General features: G+C 46.5%; 1 protein-coding gene across 1 annotated transcript; it reads right to left on the bottom strand.

Moving 5' to 3' along the window:
* Positions 1 to 165: 165 nt before the first annotated feature.
* Positions 166 to 17,673, bottom strand: LOC308154719 (succinyl-CoA:3-ketoacid coenzyme A transferase 1, mitochondrial-like). The gene is made up of 17 exons (XM_080527903.1): positions 17,479 to 17,673; positions 15,029 to 15,137; positions 14,015 to 14,105; positions 13,385 to 13,520; positions 12,651 to 12,800; positions 12,277 to 12,383; positions 11,668 to 11,728; positions 11,079 to 11,186; positions 10,752 to 10,866; positions 9,677 to 9,771; positions 9,131 to 9,179; positions 2,370 to 2,442; positions 1,976 to 2,051; positions 1,611 to 1,700; positions 1,427 to 1,507; positions 1,018 to 1,119; positions 166 to 833 (listed from the first exon to the last, which is right to left on the bottom strand). The coding sequence occupies exons 1-17, from the start codon at positions 17,575 to 17,577 to the stop codon at positions 798 to 800; spliced, it is 1,578 nt and encodes a 525-aa protein (XP_080384029.1). The 5' UTR covers positions 17,578 to 17,673; the 3' UTR covers positions 166 to 797.

Raw genomic sequence — 17,673 nt, 5'->3', positions numbered from 1 at the left:
AGGATCATGCATTTGTGGAATGAGCAACACAGCTAAACGTGTGGGTAGCGGCCCAAAAATATTTGCCAAAATCAATAGTATGTGGCTCTCAGACAATATCTATTTTCAAACTGTCATATCAACCAAAGAAAGAACATAAGCAACAGACCAAAACATGATGCTGTGTTCTTTTCCATGTTTACGATTTACTGAAACAGTTCCATATTTCTCAACAACACATTTTTACCTCCGTTGAACTCCTTGCACATTTCAGCTTGTCTAAACACACAGATGCCAGATACATAAATATGCCAACTGTCTGAAAACAATAAAAAAAACAATCTGTAATCAGCCATTTCAAATTAGACCAAACATCCTGTCTGTAGATTTGAGAAGAAAAACAAAACATGACCAGTGTTTCTGACAAAATCATAACAATAACACTGAGGTCGATGTTCCAGAAGTGCGTCAAATGATTTATCTTCAATAAAAGAACATACAGCTTTGAATGTATAATCCTTACATAATCCTTACAACCCTTAGACACTGCACTGGCTGCCTAATAGTCCTCACTGAAACTGTCAACACCTGTTGTCATGGCGATCCTAAAGACTGCGATTCCCCTCTGTCACAACATCATGTCTTCCTCACAGCGGCTATAGGGGTGTATTGCATCGTCTCTGTACATCAAGTGTCCTATGGCCATCAGAGCAGTGCAGTGACAGTGAAACCAGGCGCCAGCAGTTCTTCCAGTTTCCCAGTTCTCCAGTTTTGCAGTTTTCCAGTTTTCCAGTTTTCCAGTTTTCCAGTCACCAGCTTCAGATTTGTGGCATTGGTTTTAAACTTGGGGACACCTGTTTGTCAAGAAAAAAGAAAAAAAAAGAAAGTTTGTTTTTTCTCTGCAATTATTACGAGTCATGCAGCAGCTTATTGTGCAGGGACGTTCTGTCTCCACGCTCATTACGGTTAGTAGTGACTCAACCTCGGGGGCTGAGTCAGGCGTTTCTGGTGTGTAGTGAACGACTGCCAAGAACTCACAGTGAACTGGGTGCCTGTGCAGGCCTTGATGTCAGCAGGAGTCAGGTCCTCTCGTATCTCAATGAGAGTGAGACCGCTGGTCTTGTCAACGTCGAATACCGCCTGGTGGTGAAAGGGTGTGTGTGTGTGGGGGGGGGGGCGACACACAGGGTGAAAGGGTGTGTGTGTGTGGGGGGGGGGGGGGGGGGAGACACAAACACACACACACACACAGTGGGGGGAGAGAGAGACACACACAGACACAGAGAGAGCATTCAGATTCAGTATCAAAATATGCATATTACACTAACCAAGCACCCCAAGGATTGCTGGTTGTGTTTTCAAATACAACGTAGAAAGAGGAAGTAGAATGTTCAAGTGTCTATTCTGTTGGAGTGAAAGCTCCGAAACTTTATTGAAACCCTCCTACCTTCTCAGTGATGATCCTGTCCACACACTGCTTCCCCGTCAGGGGCAGAGTACAGCTGTCCAGGATCTTGTGTTTGCCGCCCTGGAGTCGAGGGAGTGATGGTTGACTATAGGACTTCAGTACGAAATAATAAATGTGTGTAAAGTCGTGATGTGCCATACAGCGGACTGTCAGCGGTGTTTACCTTAGTGGAATGCTCCATGGTGACCACCACCTTGGTGCCAGCACTGGCCACCAGATCCATAGCCCCGCCCATTCCCTTTACCATCTTCCCCTGTGGCAGCCAATGAGGAGAGAGTGTGTATGTAACCGAGTTGAGAATGGTAAAACTCACTCCTCAAGTTCAAATACCCCCCCCCCACCTCCACCCGCGCTGTCAAATAGCTCTTGGCCCCTAGTTCTAGCAGAGATTTGTTTTTCTTATCTGACTGATGTAGGCCTACAGATGATTCACTTACTTAGACAGGTGTACTTGTTGTAAGTCAATGTCTAAAATGTCAAATGTAATGTAGGTAAACAGGGTTAGTAGTAGGTTACGCAGGATCCTACCGGTATCATCCAGTTGGCCAGATCCCCATATTGAGACACCTGCATGGCTCCTAGCATGGTCAGGTCAATGTGACCCCTAGAGAGAGAGAGAGAGAGACAGGAGGGGACGGGGGAGGGAGGGGGGAGAGAGAGGGAGGGATACATAAAAGAGAGAGAGGGGGGGGGGGGGGAGAAAGGTTGATATCCCTGCTTGTGACTCCAAAGGTAGAACACAAAACTGGGGGAGGTTGGTGGAGGTAGAAATCGGAGGACGGGCTCGTTGGAATGCATGGAATGGAAAGAGGAACCGTATAATCGTGTGTGAGGTATACAGGCACACCGTCGACGAGAGCCTCCATGAGGGGTGGTGGCGGTAGTAGATGATGTTGGGGTGGTCTGTGCCGCGTGAACTCACCCTCTGATCATCGCGAACGACTCGTCGCTGGAGAAGTAGGCGCCTCCGGGGAGCAGAGTGACCGTCTCTTTACCTGAACCACACACACAGACACACAGACACACAGACCAGGTGAGGTAGGGAGGTCAACATCAGTAACGACCCTGTGTAAGGCCGCCAGCAGCTCTGAACAAGGAAGCTAATGTAGTATATTTCTGTAGTATGTATGATCTATGTATGAATATGTGGTATGTTTTAGACACACACACATGCCAGGGCATGCAGGGACACAGATGACCAGCAGGGACCTTTGGGGGTTGGGCAAAGACACACACACACGCTGGCCCCTCCCCTCTGAAAGGGAAGGGGGAGAGACAGAGGCAAAGCGCGCTCTTCTCACCCAGGATCCACGGGGAACAGATGTAATGTATAAACCTGCCTGTAACTAATTAAATTATCTTAAACTAACTGTTCTTTGATTCATAATCAATAAGAATACACTACAGTAAATGGCGAGCCAGCCAGGAGATAAATGTAACTTAATTTACAGTATTTTGCGAACTTCAATCTAACAAAGAAGGCAGATTTTCTGCAGAAATCTCTCTCTAGTCGATTGGTGTGTTTAAAATAAACTGTAAATCTCAGATAAGTTATAGTCAAAAGAATCTGTGTAACGGTAATCTTGTTGGAATAGATGCAAACTTTTCATAATCTTGGGTGGTGAGAGCCGGACTTGGAAGTCCGTTTTTTGTAAAATATAGTGTTTAATGGTAAGGTTTGTTTGTACGGTATTGGAATATCGTGTGTGTTTGTGTAAAATTCGGTGAGGTTGTGTTTATGTGTTGGAGTGTGGGTGGACTCGGTAGTCTATTTTGTATTGTAGCAGAGAGTACGCCATTACTCTTTGTCTGTGTGAGAGGACGCCGTTGTGTGGGCGGCCATTTGCAGTGTGTCAGAGCAGCGGAGTTTAGACGCCATTTTTATGAGGGAAACGTGACGCCATTTGCAGTGTGTCAGAGAGTCTATTCTTGGACGCCATTTTTCTTTGTCCTTGAGAAAGGACACACACAGGGGCCATCTTTATGAGGGAAACGTGAACGTAGGATATTTGAATGAGATCTGCCTCTGGCCTTTAGGCTTCGGACACGTAGGGGGATTGCGTGTGATTGTTGCATTACATAGACTATAGAGAAAAGATAGAGATATAGTGAATTGATCTCGGGGTGTTTTAAATAGTTTAGAGTTACGGTTAAAACATTCATAGCCTTGGCTAAGAGTTGGCGCATGCGCAATCGATGCGCGTTAGCCGGAGCACAGCTCCATCTGCTGGTCGAAATACGACAATACATTTTAAAACACTAAATCCTCAGGGAGATACAGCTGAGGTCGATGAAACAGTCCGATACATTAATAAATAGATGGTTATAAATGATTGTAATTGAGAATTGATCATTTTGTTCCTTTCAAATAACAAGTCGATTTCCTTACAGATTGTAATGAATAATTAATCATTTTATTCCTTCCAAATGACAAGTCGATTTCTTTAAGTGTGTAATTAATAATTAATCATTCATTCTTTTCCAAATAACAAGTCGATTTCTTTACAGGTTATAATTAATATTTGTAATTTACATCTTTTATTTTAGTTAGGTCATTTCCACAGTTTTTGATTAAGAATAGCAGAATAGTTTGTATTGATAATTAAGCAGTAAAAGGGTTTTTGTGGATCGGTGAATACTTAGGTGTTGATCAGCCTTTGTGATTTAATAATTGTGTTGACCAGAACTGTAATTAGTATTGAATGAGTAATTAAGTGACACATTCATAAACAATTAGGAAACACATTTAAGTATAAAGTACTTACACAGCTATTAGATTTAAGTTAATACTGCACTGACATACACAAGAGGCAAGTCTGTTATTCTGGAGTTGCGGGGTTTTTGTGGGGATGGTTAATACAGTTATATTGGACTAGCATTTGTTTAGCAAACAAGACAGAATAAGGTGGGTTGTAAGAAGCGTACACCTTATCTAATATAGAATATTGTCAGCATATTGAGCCAAGTAGAATGGGGTCGAATTCCACGAAGCTGTTAAAAGATATTAGTGAACATCGTGGAATGTTGGCTACGTTATCCCCTATGGCTGTAGTGGAAAAAATGAATCCTCTTGTTAGGGAAATTAGCAAGATGTCTACGAAATGGAATAGCCGTTGGGCATACATTGAACAGCCGTGGCCGAAAGAGGGCAGCATTAATTTACAATTAATTGCAACATTGGAAATCCTTATCAATGGGCACAAAGCACATCAAAGAGGAAAGATTAGATCAGAGAAACGCAAGTTAGAGTTAGCTATTTTAGATCTATTTAAGGTAGAGGGACAGAAAATAGCTCAGTGTCCTGCCTCCAGTCCCCCTCCATATGCTAAGGCACTGGAGGATCATTCCCAGAAGAAGAAGAAGGAGCCAAGGGGAAAAGGGGACGACAGGAGTGACGAGGAAGATGACAGCGAAGATGGCAGTGCAGACTCAAGTGATGACGACAGTGCAGATGGAGGCTACAACGCGCAGGTCAGGAGGATGATAGCCACAGCCGAAAGGAAAGGTGGGAGAAGACGCCCGGAGAAACAGGGAGATTGTCACCGAGTGTCATCAAATACATTAAAGAACTGTCCAGTGCTGATTCGGGGTAACAAGATGGAATATCATCCGTGGCATCATACAGATTTGTCTGAAGTGATCGAGAAACTCCCAGTTCTTCAAGAGGGAGGACATTCATGGACGCGACAGGTCGACGTGATACTGATAGGAACGCAGGCCGCGATGGGAGACCTGAAAAGACTCTTAGCTTTTATTGCAGGATTGGATACAATGCAGGAAATATTGATGAAGGCAGGACTTCATAGATATATCAATACATCAGTTTATGATCCAGAGCTCTTCGCAGCAAACAGAGGCAGGCTGTGGAAAGCAATCAGAGAGACCTACCCTACTCACATTCACCCAGACAATATCATTGTGAAGCCACTGGGGGGGGATGAGAATCCTAGGGGTTATGTTGCCCGTATGCACGCTCAATGGAGAAGTGTGACAGGGAAAGACGCTGAAGATAACCCCTTAGAAAAATCCATAATCAGGGAAAAAATACAAGAAGGGCTTCCTACCCCAGTTAAGGATAAGCTAGCAGAAGTGGTGGGGCTACGACACATGAACAAAGCTGTTTATATAGACCACGTAGCGCATCAAGTTGAGTTATATCGAAAGAACATTCAGATACAGAAGGCACGAGACGAAGAATCCCTCAGAATATTGACTCATTTGCAATTGACTGAAAGCGAGAGGAACATAGAGGGAGTGCAGGCTTTAGCCCCACAGCAACAGCCACCTGGAGTGCAGACTGCTACTTACCAGTCCTACTCACAGGGGCCACAAGGGGGGTATCCTGCTACTTACCAGTCCTACCCACAGGGGCCACAAGGGGGGTATCCATACCCACAAGGGCCACCAGGGGTGCAAGCGGTTCCATGCCAAATGTACACACAGGCTGGCCAAGGACCACCACCAGGGGGATGGACAGCAGCAGGGAAGGAGATGCTAGAACCATGCCAATGTGACCAGAATGGACATCTAGCCTGTGCCTGCTGCAACAGGCCCCAGGGGGGCGCAGGGGGGAGCCAAGGAGGAGGATATTGGCCCCCTACTACACCTGCTCCAGGAGTGATGAACCCTTACGGAGGCCCAGCAGCTGGCCTATAGGGGTGCCCGGAAGATCCGAGTGGGAGGTGCCAGCTGGTGGTGACACAGAAGCCTGAAGGCGCCACGCACCTCCCTATGTCTAGAGAATATGTGAAGACAATCGGATTTGAGGGAATTAAACAGCTGATTCCTACAACTGAGCTTGTAGACTTAGAGTACAAGGGACAGAGAGCAACTCTGTCAACACTTGTGTCAGAACACACGCCAACAGGGCTGCTAGGGAGAGATGCTCTATGCCAATTGAACTGTACAGTAAAATGCACACCTGACGACTGTCAGGTGACGGTGCCATCCGGTGCTCAGATTCCATCGACAGCCAGAGTGATTAAGCATAGAACAGACCTACAAGCTTTGCCTTTAAAGGGAGCTGATATAGAATATTGGGTTGATGGGTCTTGTTACGGGGTAGGAGAAACTTTGTGCGCTGGGTATTCCTTAGTTAAAGCACAAAATTCAAAGTTTATTGTAGAACAGGCTGAGGCAGTTCCTCAGCCTTGCTCGGCTCAGTTGGCTGAATTGATTGCCCTCACAGAAGCATGCAACTTGGGAACCGGACGGAGAGTGACAGTGTACACCGACTCTGCCTATGCACATAATGTTTGTCATTTTAATGGAGCTGTATGGAGGGGGCGGGGTTTTAAGAGAACTGATGGTACGCCTATACAGCATCACGCACAGATCATGAAGCTGTTACAAGCCATGATGAAGCCAAAGGAATTAGCTATAGTGAAGTGTGCCACACACAGGTCTGACTCATCACATGTCACACAAGGTAACAGGGCTGCAGAGGATGCAGCCAAAGCCATTACAGGAGCAGACAAGGCAGGTAAAGGTCTTCTGGTCACACATGAAAAGCAATTACAGGGCATGGTCACACTTGAGGATTTATTGATGTTACAGAGTAGAGTAACTACGTTAGACAAGAGCGTTTGGCTAGCAAGGGGGGCAAGTCAGGATGACACAGGTCTATGGAGGAATCATGAGGGGTTGGTTGTAGCACCCTCAGATTTATTAGGCATGTTAATACAGGAAGCTCATGGATTAGCACATGTGGCTAGGGGGGAGGTGAGACGCAAGATCACCAAGAAATATGGGTTTTGGAGTCCATATTTGATGGAACAGATTGACCATGCTTTAGGTCAATGTGGGGTCTGTTGGAGAAACAACATCAGAGTGGGTACACCAGTGGTGTCTGGGCATATCCCTACCCCAATAGGGCCACGGGTGGTGGACAGGGGGGTGGATGTACAGAGTAGGCAGGATGTTGTGCCAACAGGTGCCGAGGTCCCCAGAGAACCTGAGAAGGAGGAGCTACGAGGAGATGCTGTGGTGTTGCCAGAGCCAGTGGCAATGCCAGTGTTACAGCCAGTGACATTACCGGCAGTGCCTGAAACCGAGGGGACAGCGGAAAGCTGTCCAGATGCCAATGAACCAGAAACCAACGAAGCAGAGAGTGCTGACAGTCTGGAGGTCCAGCCTGGGAGTGTCCAAAGCCTGGACACCTGTGCTACTGGGGATGCTGGCGAGTGCCTGCACCATGCTTCAGATGATGCTGAGGGCGACTCCCCAGACCTTGATCAGCGTGGGAGGGGACCAGGCGGCTACCTGAACCTCAATGACACTGACGGACGACGACCAGTTAGGAAAAGATTAAAGACTATGAATAGGGTAGTGAAGCAGCAGATCAAAGGGAACGACGGGAATGGACAGCAGATGATAGCATGGCTGGAAACGGTCTTAGGGGCATGGGAAACTTATTTTGCCAAAATAGGAGCACCTATTATAGCAGACATGATTTTTGACTTTCTTAGAAGGCAGGGCCTCATTGACTGTTTTTGGAAAATCAGTCACTCAGTCCACGTTAATGAACTTTTCAGAAGACTAGTCCTCACCTGAGGTGAAGATCTATGCATTAATGCATTCCCTTTGTCCTATGCTTACTGTTGGAGAATTATGTGTTATGATAACTGAATGTCATTATTTGTGTATTGTTTGTTTGTTTCTATATCGTGTGATTGAGGTCAGTTGAGAAGTGATGTGGTGGTTATACAAAGCTAGGAGAGAGGTTCTGTTCCTAGCGCAACGAAAATGGAAAGCTCCTGACTATGGAAGTGTTATCAATCTGAGACAGCGGTAAAGGCTGTTCTCCAACTGGGTACAAGTGCTAGTAACCTCTGACCCCGACGCTTCAAGGACAAAGAAAACATCGGTCGTTGGAAGTTTCTGTATTGATTTGTGCATGATAAACTGTGTTTAGTTTAATTGTGATTGTTATTTTCAAAATTCTTTTTATTATTGGTTGTTTTCTATTTTTTGTTTATGATATCTTTGGTTCCTAATACTGGTCCTGGGTTGGTCTGTGTTATTGTGCTTCTTGTGTTGTGTGTTGGTGTAGTTTTTCTGTCTGTTGTTGTTTATTTTTTAATTTTTAATTTTATTTGAAAAAAAAAAAAAAAAAAGGAATTTTTTTTTTGGGATGTTTTGTGGGGTTTTGTGTTTTTGTTTTTGTTTTATGGTAGTTTAGTTTCGGAACACCCTCTGGGTGGTCCGAGGGGGGATGTGTAGTATATTTCTGTAGTATGTATGATCTATGTATGAATATGTGGTATGTTTTAGACACACACACATGCCAGGGCATGCAGGGACACAGATGACCAGCAGGGACCTTTGGGGGTTGGGCAAAGACACACACACACGCTGGCCCCTCCCCTCTGAAAGGGAAGGGGGAGAGACAGAGGCAAAGCGCGCTCTTCTCACCCAGGATCCACGGGGAACAGATGTAATGTATAAACCTGCCTGTAACTAATTAAATTATCTTAAACTAACTGTTCTTTGATTCATAATCAATAAGAATACACTACACTAACTCTCTTGGTGTTACGGCTAGCGTGTTGCAGCTGGCGTGTTGCAGCTAGCGCGCCTGTTTTGTCAACGGAAGGTTGTGAGTTCGACACCCGCTTAGAGCGAGCTCCTCCCCACCCCTCCACCCCTGCCGTTCGCTACACGTCACTGGAAAGCCCACCGTACCTGCGTTGATAAGGTCCGGGTCGACCTCGGCCTCCGTGGGGTACGGACCCTGTGTGACACAGAGTACACCGGGTCAAAAAGGAGTATGTGCGATTCCCCACACACTGAGTGTTTTAACGCTGTCTATAAATCCACTGGATATTGATGAAAATGTATATACTTTTTTATACTAGTCTCTAATTATTATTTTACTTAATATTATAAGTATTATTATACTTCTGTAACATACAGTACCTCAAGACCTATGCCCCTGTTCTGTACATATCATACTGTACATATCATATTGATATTCATCTCATGTACTGTATATTCCCTTTTTATATTCATTTATTTATACTCACTGTAATACCTTGTACTGTCTACATTGTCATGTTTTTTGCACTCTGCCACTATTTGCACTATCTGGTTAGATGCCATACTACATTTCGTTGTCTCAGTACTTGTACTACTGTGCAATGACAATAAAGTTGAATCTAATCTAATCTAATCTAATCTAATCTAATCTAATCTAATCTACTCCACACTCAACAAAGCAGCAGCATATACCAGGCCCAGGAGTCCGTTCTCACTCTGCAGGTGTACGGTGATGTCAGGGCTGATGTAGTTGCTGGCCATCATGGGGATCCCGATCCCTAGGTTGGCTGAAGGGGGCGCTACAGTCAAGGGTTGTGTTGTGGTACTCTTATAATGCAGAATCGAACACGCAGTTCTGAAAGCTTTGGGATCACAACAATCTTTCTTTAAACTGTTGTGCTATGCCAAGCCCTCGTGATTATATGGTGCCCTCATATGGTGATTATGTGGTGACATTGTGTGGACTGCCTGTACTCGTCGTAACGGTCCCCTCTAATCAAAACCCGATTGCATTTATATAAAGCACTTTTTAGTGTTTGGCCTGTGTGTTCCTATGTGACCCTCTGTGCTCCTAAGTGACCATGTGTGTTTCTATGTGACCCTGTGTGTTTCTATGTGACCCTGTGTGTTTCTATGTGACCCTGTGTGTTTCTATGTGACCCTGTGTGTTCCTGTGTGACCCTGTGTGTTTCTATGTGACCCTGTGTGTTCCTGTGTGACCCTGTGTGTTCCTGTGTGACCCTGTGTGTTCCTATGTGACCCTGTGTGTTCCTGTGTGACCCTGTGTGACCCTGTGTGACCCTGTGTGTTCCTGTGTGACCCTGTGTGTTCCTATATGACCCTGTGTGACCCTGTGTGTTCCTGTGTGTTTCTATGTGACCCTGTGTGTTCCTGTGTGACCCTGTGTGTTCCTGTGTGACCCTGTGTGTTCCTGTGTGACCCTGTGTGACCCTGTGTGTTCCTGTGTGACCCTGTGTGTTCCTGTGTGTTCCTGTGTGTTCCTGTGTGACCCTGTGTGTTCCTATGTGACCCTGTGTGTTCCTATGTGACCCTGTGTGTTCCTGTGTGTTCCTGTGTGTTCCTATGTGACCCTGTGTGTTCCTGTGTGTTCCTGTGTGTTCCTATGTGACCCTGTGTGTTCCTGTGTGTTCCTGTGTGTTCCTGTGTGACCCTGTGTGTTCCTGTGTGACCCTGTGTGTTCCTGTGTGTTCCTGTGTGACCCTGTGTGTTCCTGTGTTTGGCCTGGCTGCTCCTCTGTGAAGGATACCGTACATCCCGTCCTGGAACTCCAGCGCTGCCCTGCGGATGATCCTCTCCCTGACCAGGTCTGCGTCTCTCCTGGGTCCAGGCGTCTCCACCGAGCCCCTCCGGACGGTCCTCTTCTGCACAGAGACCGACCACCACCAGTCAGTGAATCACACAGCCTATCGGACAAGAGCCTGATACGTGACAATGATGTTTATAAATGAGTGGTCATGTCAGCAGCAGACGGGGCTATAATTGGCCTAGACACCTGGGTAAAATAGATTGTTTACAGCCGCTCCATAGAGAGAAACCTGACTCCACAGTGTTTACCACAGACAGCACAGCTCACCTCGATCCTCTTCTCATATCCTGCCCCCTGCACGACCCTGTCAACATAGATACTGGGGACGTGGATGTCCTCAGCCGCGAAGGTCCCCACGTCCACCACCTCCTCCACCTGACGCAGCCAACGACAAAGAAATAGATATAGGGAATTCATATTAGGGAGTCGTTGGTTCTCACACAAAACTGCGACAGTCCTCACACAAAACGATCAGTTCTCACGCAAAACTATCAGTTCTCACACACAAAACGGTGTCAGTTCTAACACAAAACTATCAGTTTTCACACAAAACTATCAGTTCTCACACACAAAACGTTGTCAGTTCTAACACAAAACTATCAGTTCTCACACACAGAACGGTGTCAGTTCTAACACAAAACTATCAGTTTTCACACAAAACTATCAGTTCTCACACACAAAATGACCTCCCTTCTCATCCCGAACATTCTCATTCTCATACCTTCGTCGTAACGGCATTATTCCATCAGTTTGGAAGTTTGGGAATACAGTAACTCTCCAATGGCAATTCTGTCTCGATTTTATTTAAATGCTCTTTAAAAGCTGGAGGATACGGTCTCTCTACAGCCCCACTCACCTCTACGACGGTCACTTTAGCTGCTTTACACATGGGCTGGTTGAAGTTCTTTGTTGTTTTCCTGTGGAGAAACAAGGACAAATCAACAGGGGACAGAGGAGAAATGAAGAATGAACATCCATGCTGACCTCTCCTGGACTTTGAGTTTTTTTTTTACTTAGTTTTTATTTCAGGTTCAACAACTTATACAATCGTGTCCACAGTTTTGTCTACTGTTTTTTCTATTCTTTCAGCTGTACATATATGGTTTATAAATAATTAAAAGAAAAACACACAAAACAAAAACAAACACAAAAGAGTAGGGGGGATTGGGGTCAGGGAGGAGGGGGGGGTGGGTTGTGTGTGAGTGAGTGTAACAGTATAGGCGTGTGTATATGCATAGTGAAATCAGGCGGGTTGGGGGAACAGAGATACTGTATATGAATCAGAATGTGTAGACGGATTCACTGTATTAATATAGACTTTGTCTGTTTTGACATGACAGTAAACCGTAGAACTGTTTTTCTATTTCAGCTGTGTACCTCTAGGTAATAAGGTCATACACGTACATGGTGTTTAAAGTTGTGTGTCAGTGTTATATCTGATGACCAGGGTTGTTGGGACCCTCACCTGAAGACGATGTTTCCTGCTCTGTCTGCTTTCCAGGCCTTTATCAGAGCAAAGTCCCCAGTGATGGCTCTCTCCATCACATAATGGATGCCGTCGAACTCCCTCACCTGTGACCAACGATAACATCACATGGGTCAGGGTCAGGGTTCAAGGGTCATCTCTGAGATGACCCGGCCGCAGCACTGACCTCTCTCTCTCACCGTCTGATCAAACTAGATCGCTCGTGAACTAGCCTGGATTGATAAAGGTTACTAGTAGATATACAACGACTGGTGTGTGTGTGTGGGTGTATGTGTGTGTGTGTGCATGTGTGTGTGTGTGTGTGTGTGCATGTGTGTGTGTGTGTGTGTGTGTGTGGGTGTGTGTTTGCGTACTTCTCTCTTTTCGCTGGCGATGGCCACACTGCCGTCTGGGTTGTATTTGATGGGGGACCCCCCCTCCTGGATCAGCGTGCCGTACCCTGTGGAGGTGTAGAAGGCGGGGACCCCCGCGCCGCCCGCACGCACCCTCTCTGCCAACGTACCCTTCAGGAGACGCAGCACATGTTGGAACTCGCTACAGGGGCGCCTGGGTGGCGTAGCTCACTAAGGCGCATGCCACATAATCGCAGGGTCCCTGGTTTGATTCCGGGCCATCGACCTATCCTGCATGTCATCCCTCCTTCTCTCTCTCTCTCTCTCTCTCTCACCCATCCTTCCTGTCAATCTCTACTGTCTCTATCCCAATAAAGCAGAACTTACATCGATACATACAATAGAATATACTGTATTACCCAGTCTCCAGATTATTACGTTCCGGGAGATCGTTTCTGCAGACCAAAGAATACCATCTGTGTGATCGTATTGTCTAGCTGTACTGGCAGGTAAATACGGTACGCAACGTATCTTTACGTTTTTAATCTGGATCAGAGTGATCCTGGATCTTTTTTGCTATCCAGGACCAGATCTATCTGGCTGATATTGACTCGTATAGGGGGAAATCAGGAATAGCTAAAAAGATCCTGATTTTCGTACGTGTGTGTGTGTGTGTGTGGGTGTGTGAGTGTGTGTGTGTGAAAAGGTTTTGAACAACTGGGCCCTGGCGTCACGCAACAGGTGTTAAGTTTCACCTGAGGGGTTAGCTCCACCTCCAGCTCCCCCGAGAGGTACTGTCTCTCAAACTCTGCGTTCTCCCCCACGTAGGACGAGATCATCCTTTTGATCTGCTTAGTCTTCAGCAGGAGACCAAGACCAAAGTTATCCACTCTGCAGATGAAGTATGGGACATGCAAGGTTATCCACTTTGAATTGGCACACACACTTGCACGCACACACACACGCACACAAGCATACTTTCACACATGCACATGCACTTCCACGCACACACACACACACACACACACACTTGCACATGCACGCATGCACACACACACACACACACACGCACATGCACACACACACGCACACAAGCATACTTTCACACATGCACATGCAATTCCACGCACACACACACACACACACACACACACACTTGCACATGCACGCATGCACACACACACACGCACACACACACACACACACGCACATGCACACACACACGCACACAAGCATACTTTCACACATGCACACGCACATGCACACACACTTTCACACACACACACACACACACACACACACACTTGCACACAAGCATACTTTCACACATGCACACGCACACACACACACACACACACACACACACACACAGAACATTAATTTACCCAGCGTTGTTGCTGACTGCAGTGATCCCTTTCACCCCAGTCTTCAATAGACTTCCTATCAGGTTCTCTGGTATCCCACACAAACCAAAACCTGGAATATTCACAAGAATGTCTGTCTGAGACCTTACTTCACCCAAGCTGGTGTCATTGTTGCAACAACAAGCAACAAACCAATTGTATTCATAAGTCTTTTTTTTTTGTTTGACTGATTTATTGCCATGCAATCAACTTGTCAGTCAATTGTTGGAATTTGGTATTTTTGCTCTAGGCACAGGGTCAGCCATATTCGGCCCCCCAAGAGAAATTTAAAGAGAGCAACTTAAAGAGACAGTTCACCATTTTTTATTATTATTATTACATTTTGTTCTGTAGTTAGCCACTAGCTGACTTCAGCTAACTTGATCCACTGCTAACAAAACAAAACAATGGGAGTGATTGGGGAAGACAAAAAACAGTTTGTCTTTTGTCTATAGGCCAGGAGTAACTGTAATCAATGGTTCAGACTTATTTAAATAGACACGACTTTTGAACTTCAGCTAGTTTGTGGCCAAATCACCTCAGATGAACTCTCTGACTTGGTTGTTACTTTGAGGTGATTTGGCCACAAACTAGTTGAAGTTAGTCATGTCTATTTAAACAACTCTGAACCCTTGATTACAGTTTCTCCTGCCTGTAGACTACTTTTAAGGTTAGGAACCATCTGATAATAAGGTGTAAAATAGTGAACTACAGTACGTATCCATTTTAGATAGAAATGGAATACAAATACAGCCATAATCACAATCAGTGGAGGCAGACATTAAACGTCAACATTTTGAGAACAGGCTCATTGTAATGCAGTCAGGAATGGCATCAAACGTGTTTGGGAGTGGGAGTGGAATAAGGAATGGCATCAAACATGTTTGATACCATTCCTCTTTACAATCCATGCATTACAACTGAGGCTGAGAAATCCTCCGATTTCTGCCTCCGCCAGCCTCCCCTGCTGAGGCTGAGAGTCCTGGTCCTCCGTACCTCCCACCAGCAGAGTAGAACCATCAGGGATGTCTCTGACCGCCTCAGTGGGGTCTGAGTAGAACACGGCCTCCCTGGGTCTGGAGGTGGAGAAGGAACAGACGCACCCCTGGAAGAACAAGGAGACGGACGGAGGTCACTGGGTATAGGAGCTACAGCAACCAGGGGAGGTAGTACCAGGAGGTGGTACCAGGGGGGAGGTGGTACCAGGGGAGGTGGTACCAGGGGAGGTGATACCAGGGGGGAGGTGGTACCAGGGGAGGTGATACCAGGGGGGAAGTGGTACCAGGGGAGGTGATACCAGGGGAGGTGGTACCAGGGGGGAGGTGGTACCAGGGGGGAGGTGGTACCAGGGGAGGTGGTACCAGGGGAGGTGATGGAAGGAGTTGGTACTAGGGGAGGTGGTACCAGGGGAGGTGATACCAGGGGAGGAGGTGGTACCAGGGGAGGTGGTACCAGGGGAGGTGGTACCAGGAGGTGGTAGAAGGAGGTGGTACCAGGGGAGGTGGTACTAGGGGAGGTGATACCAGAGGAGGTGATACCAGGGGAGGTGATACCAGGGGAGGTGGTACCAGGGGAGGTGGTACCAGGGGAGGTGGTACCAGGGGAGGTGGTACCAGGGGAAGTGGTACCAGGGGAGGTGGTACCAGGGGAGGTGGTACCAGGGGAGGTGATACCAGGGGAGGTGGTACCAGGGGAGGTGGTATCAGGGGAGGTGGTACCAGGGGAGGTGATACCAGGGGAAGTGGTACCAGGGGAGGTGGTACCAGGGGAGGTGGTACCAGGGGAGGTGATACCAGGGGAGGTGGTACCAGGGGAGGTGATACCAGGGGAGGTGATACCAGGGGAGGTTATACCAGGGGAGGTGATACCAGGGGAAGTGGTACCAGGGGAGGTGATACCAGGGGAGGTGATACCAGGGGAAGTGGTACCAGGGGAGGTGGTACCAGGGGAGGTGGTACCAGGGGAGGTGATACCAGGGGAGGTGGTACCAGGGGAGGTGATACCAGGGGAGGTGATACCAGGGGAGGTGGTACCAGGGGAGGTGGTATCAGGGGAGGTGGTACCAGGGGAGGTGGTACCAGGGGAGGTGGTACCAGGGGAGGAGGTACCAGGGGAGGTGGTACCAGGAGGCGGTACCAGGGGAGGTGGTAGAAGGAGTTGGTACTAGGGGAGGTGATACCAGGGGAGGGGGTACCAGGGGAGGTGGTAGAAGGAGTTGGTACTAGGGGAGGTGATACCAGGGGGGAGGTGGTACCAGGGGAGGTGATACCAGGGGAGGTGGTACCAGGGGGGAGGTGGTACCAGGGGAGGTGGTACCAGGGGAGGTGGTACCAGGGGGGAGGTGGTAGAAGGAGTTGGTACTAGGGGAGGTGGTACCAGGGGAGGTGGTACCAGGGGGTGATAGCCTTTTTAAGCCTTGGGCTGTGTTTGGTGTAATGGGTGTAACTCATCAAAAATGGAATAGCATCCAACTGCAAGCATAAATACTGCATTAAAAAAAAGAGACGTGGTAGACTGCTAATGAACTGGTCAGCTTCACAGACAGCTAAAAACCACTGAACCTCAATCAAAAATGTGAGCGTCACGCCCAGTCAATCCCGTAGTCTGCTGGCTTGAGAAATTGTGATAAAAAAGCGAAAAAAGCTACTTCCTTTTGAGCATTTCTATTCTAAACAATTAAAGAATGTAACCTATCATTTACCTATCAAATTATTTTATATTGGAATTAAAGTCACTTATTAAATGCTGTTAACATTTTGCCTATAAAATTAGTGTCTAAAATTCAAATGAGACTATTCATGATTTATGATGTCTGCTCTCTGTGACAAGACAAAATGGCAGACACAACACATTCATGTCTCGGTAAACCGGGTGAATATTTGACAAGAAAATCAATAAAGTCGGTCAAGGTTTTTTATTTACCTTTTATTTATCTGGGTTAGTCTCATTTGAGATAAACTAATTGTTCAAGAGAGACCTGCTCCGGGTTTCATCGTGGCATTTGGCATGTCATATTTGAGATACAATATTCTCCTCTCTCGAGAAAGCAGTCATTCCATACAAAGATGAGTAGTAATACAGAATAGTTGGTTTCTCCGGGAGCTTCAGGACATTCAGACTAAAAATACCAGATCATTATAGAAGCCAGGATGTTCACTCTAAAACTCTCCACTCAGAAGCCTCTCGTCAATTTAACCTTCCAGTAAATGGCAGGAAGTCACGGCACTATTAAAACAAAACACTTCTGTTCAGAGCAGCTGCTGCACTTAGTTCACCAGTTGTTACCCTAATAAAGCATGTGATAACTTGATGTGCAACAGTTAGTACAGTGCATAAACGTATTAAGCCAACTTATAGTGTAATGATTATACATAAATACATACATACAATACATACATACAAACAATTTGTATTGATTATTGGCAGTCCAACAAAGATGTTCATACCTTGCCATACTCCTGAGGACGGGTGGCTCTCTGCCTGTAGACAGATAATATATGTCTGTTTAATTGCCCAGATTTGAAAAGAATGTTAAAGGAAGCCATGTTAGGAATCTGCCTTGTTCGACTTCCTCAGATGGCGGAGGACGAGAGGCGGTTTGACATCCAGGTCACTGGCCTCTGTCTGTCACCACTGGTCAT

The sequence above is a fragment of the Nansenia antarctica genome (genome assembly GCF_963989245.1).
Source record: "Nansenia antarctica genome assembly, chromosome: 4".
Lineage (NCBI taxonomy): Eukaryota > Metazoa > Chordata > Actinopteri > Argentiniformes > Microstomatidae > Nansenia > Nansenia antarctica.
This window is presented reverse-complemented; position numbering and strand designations above follow the sequence as displayed.

Coding starts and splice junctions, on each gene's coding strand:
- LOC308154719 (XM_080527903.1), bottom strand. CDS start 17,577: ATGGCTTCCTTTAACATTCTTTTCAAATCTGGGCAATTAAACAGACAT. Junction 1,508..1,610: donor CCATGGAGCATTCCACTAAG/GTAAACACCGCT, acceptor CCTCGACTCCAG/GGCGGCAAACACAAGATCCT. Junction 1,120..1,426: donor ACAGGATCATCACTGAGAAG/GTAGGAGGGTTT, acceptor TTTCACCACCAG/GCGGTATTCGACGTTGACAA.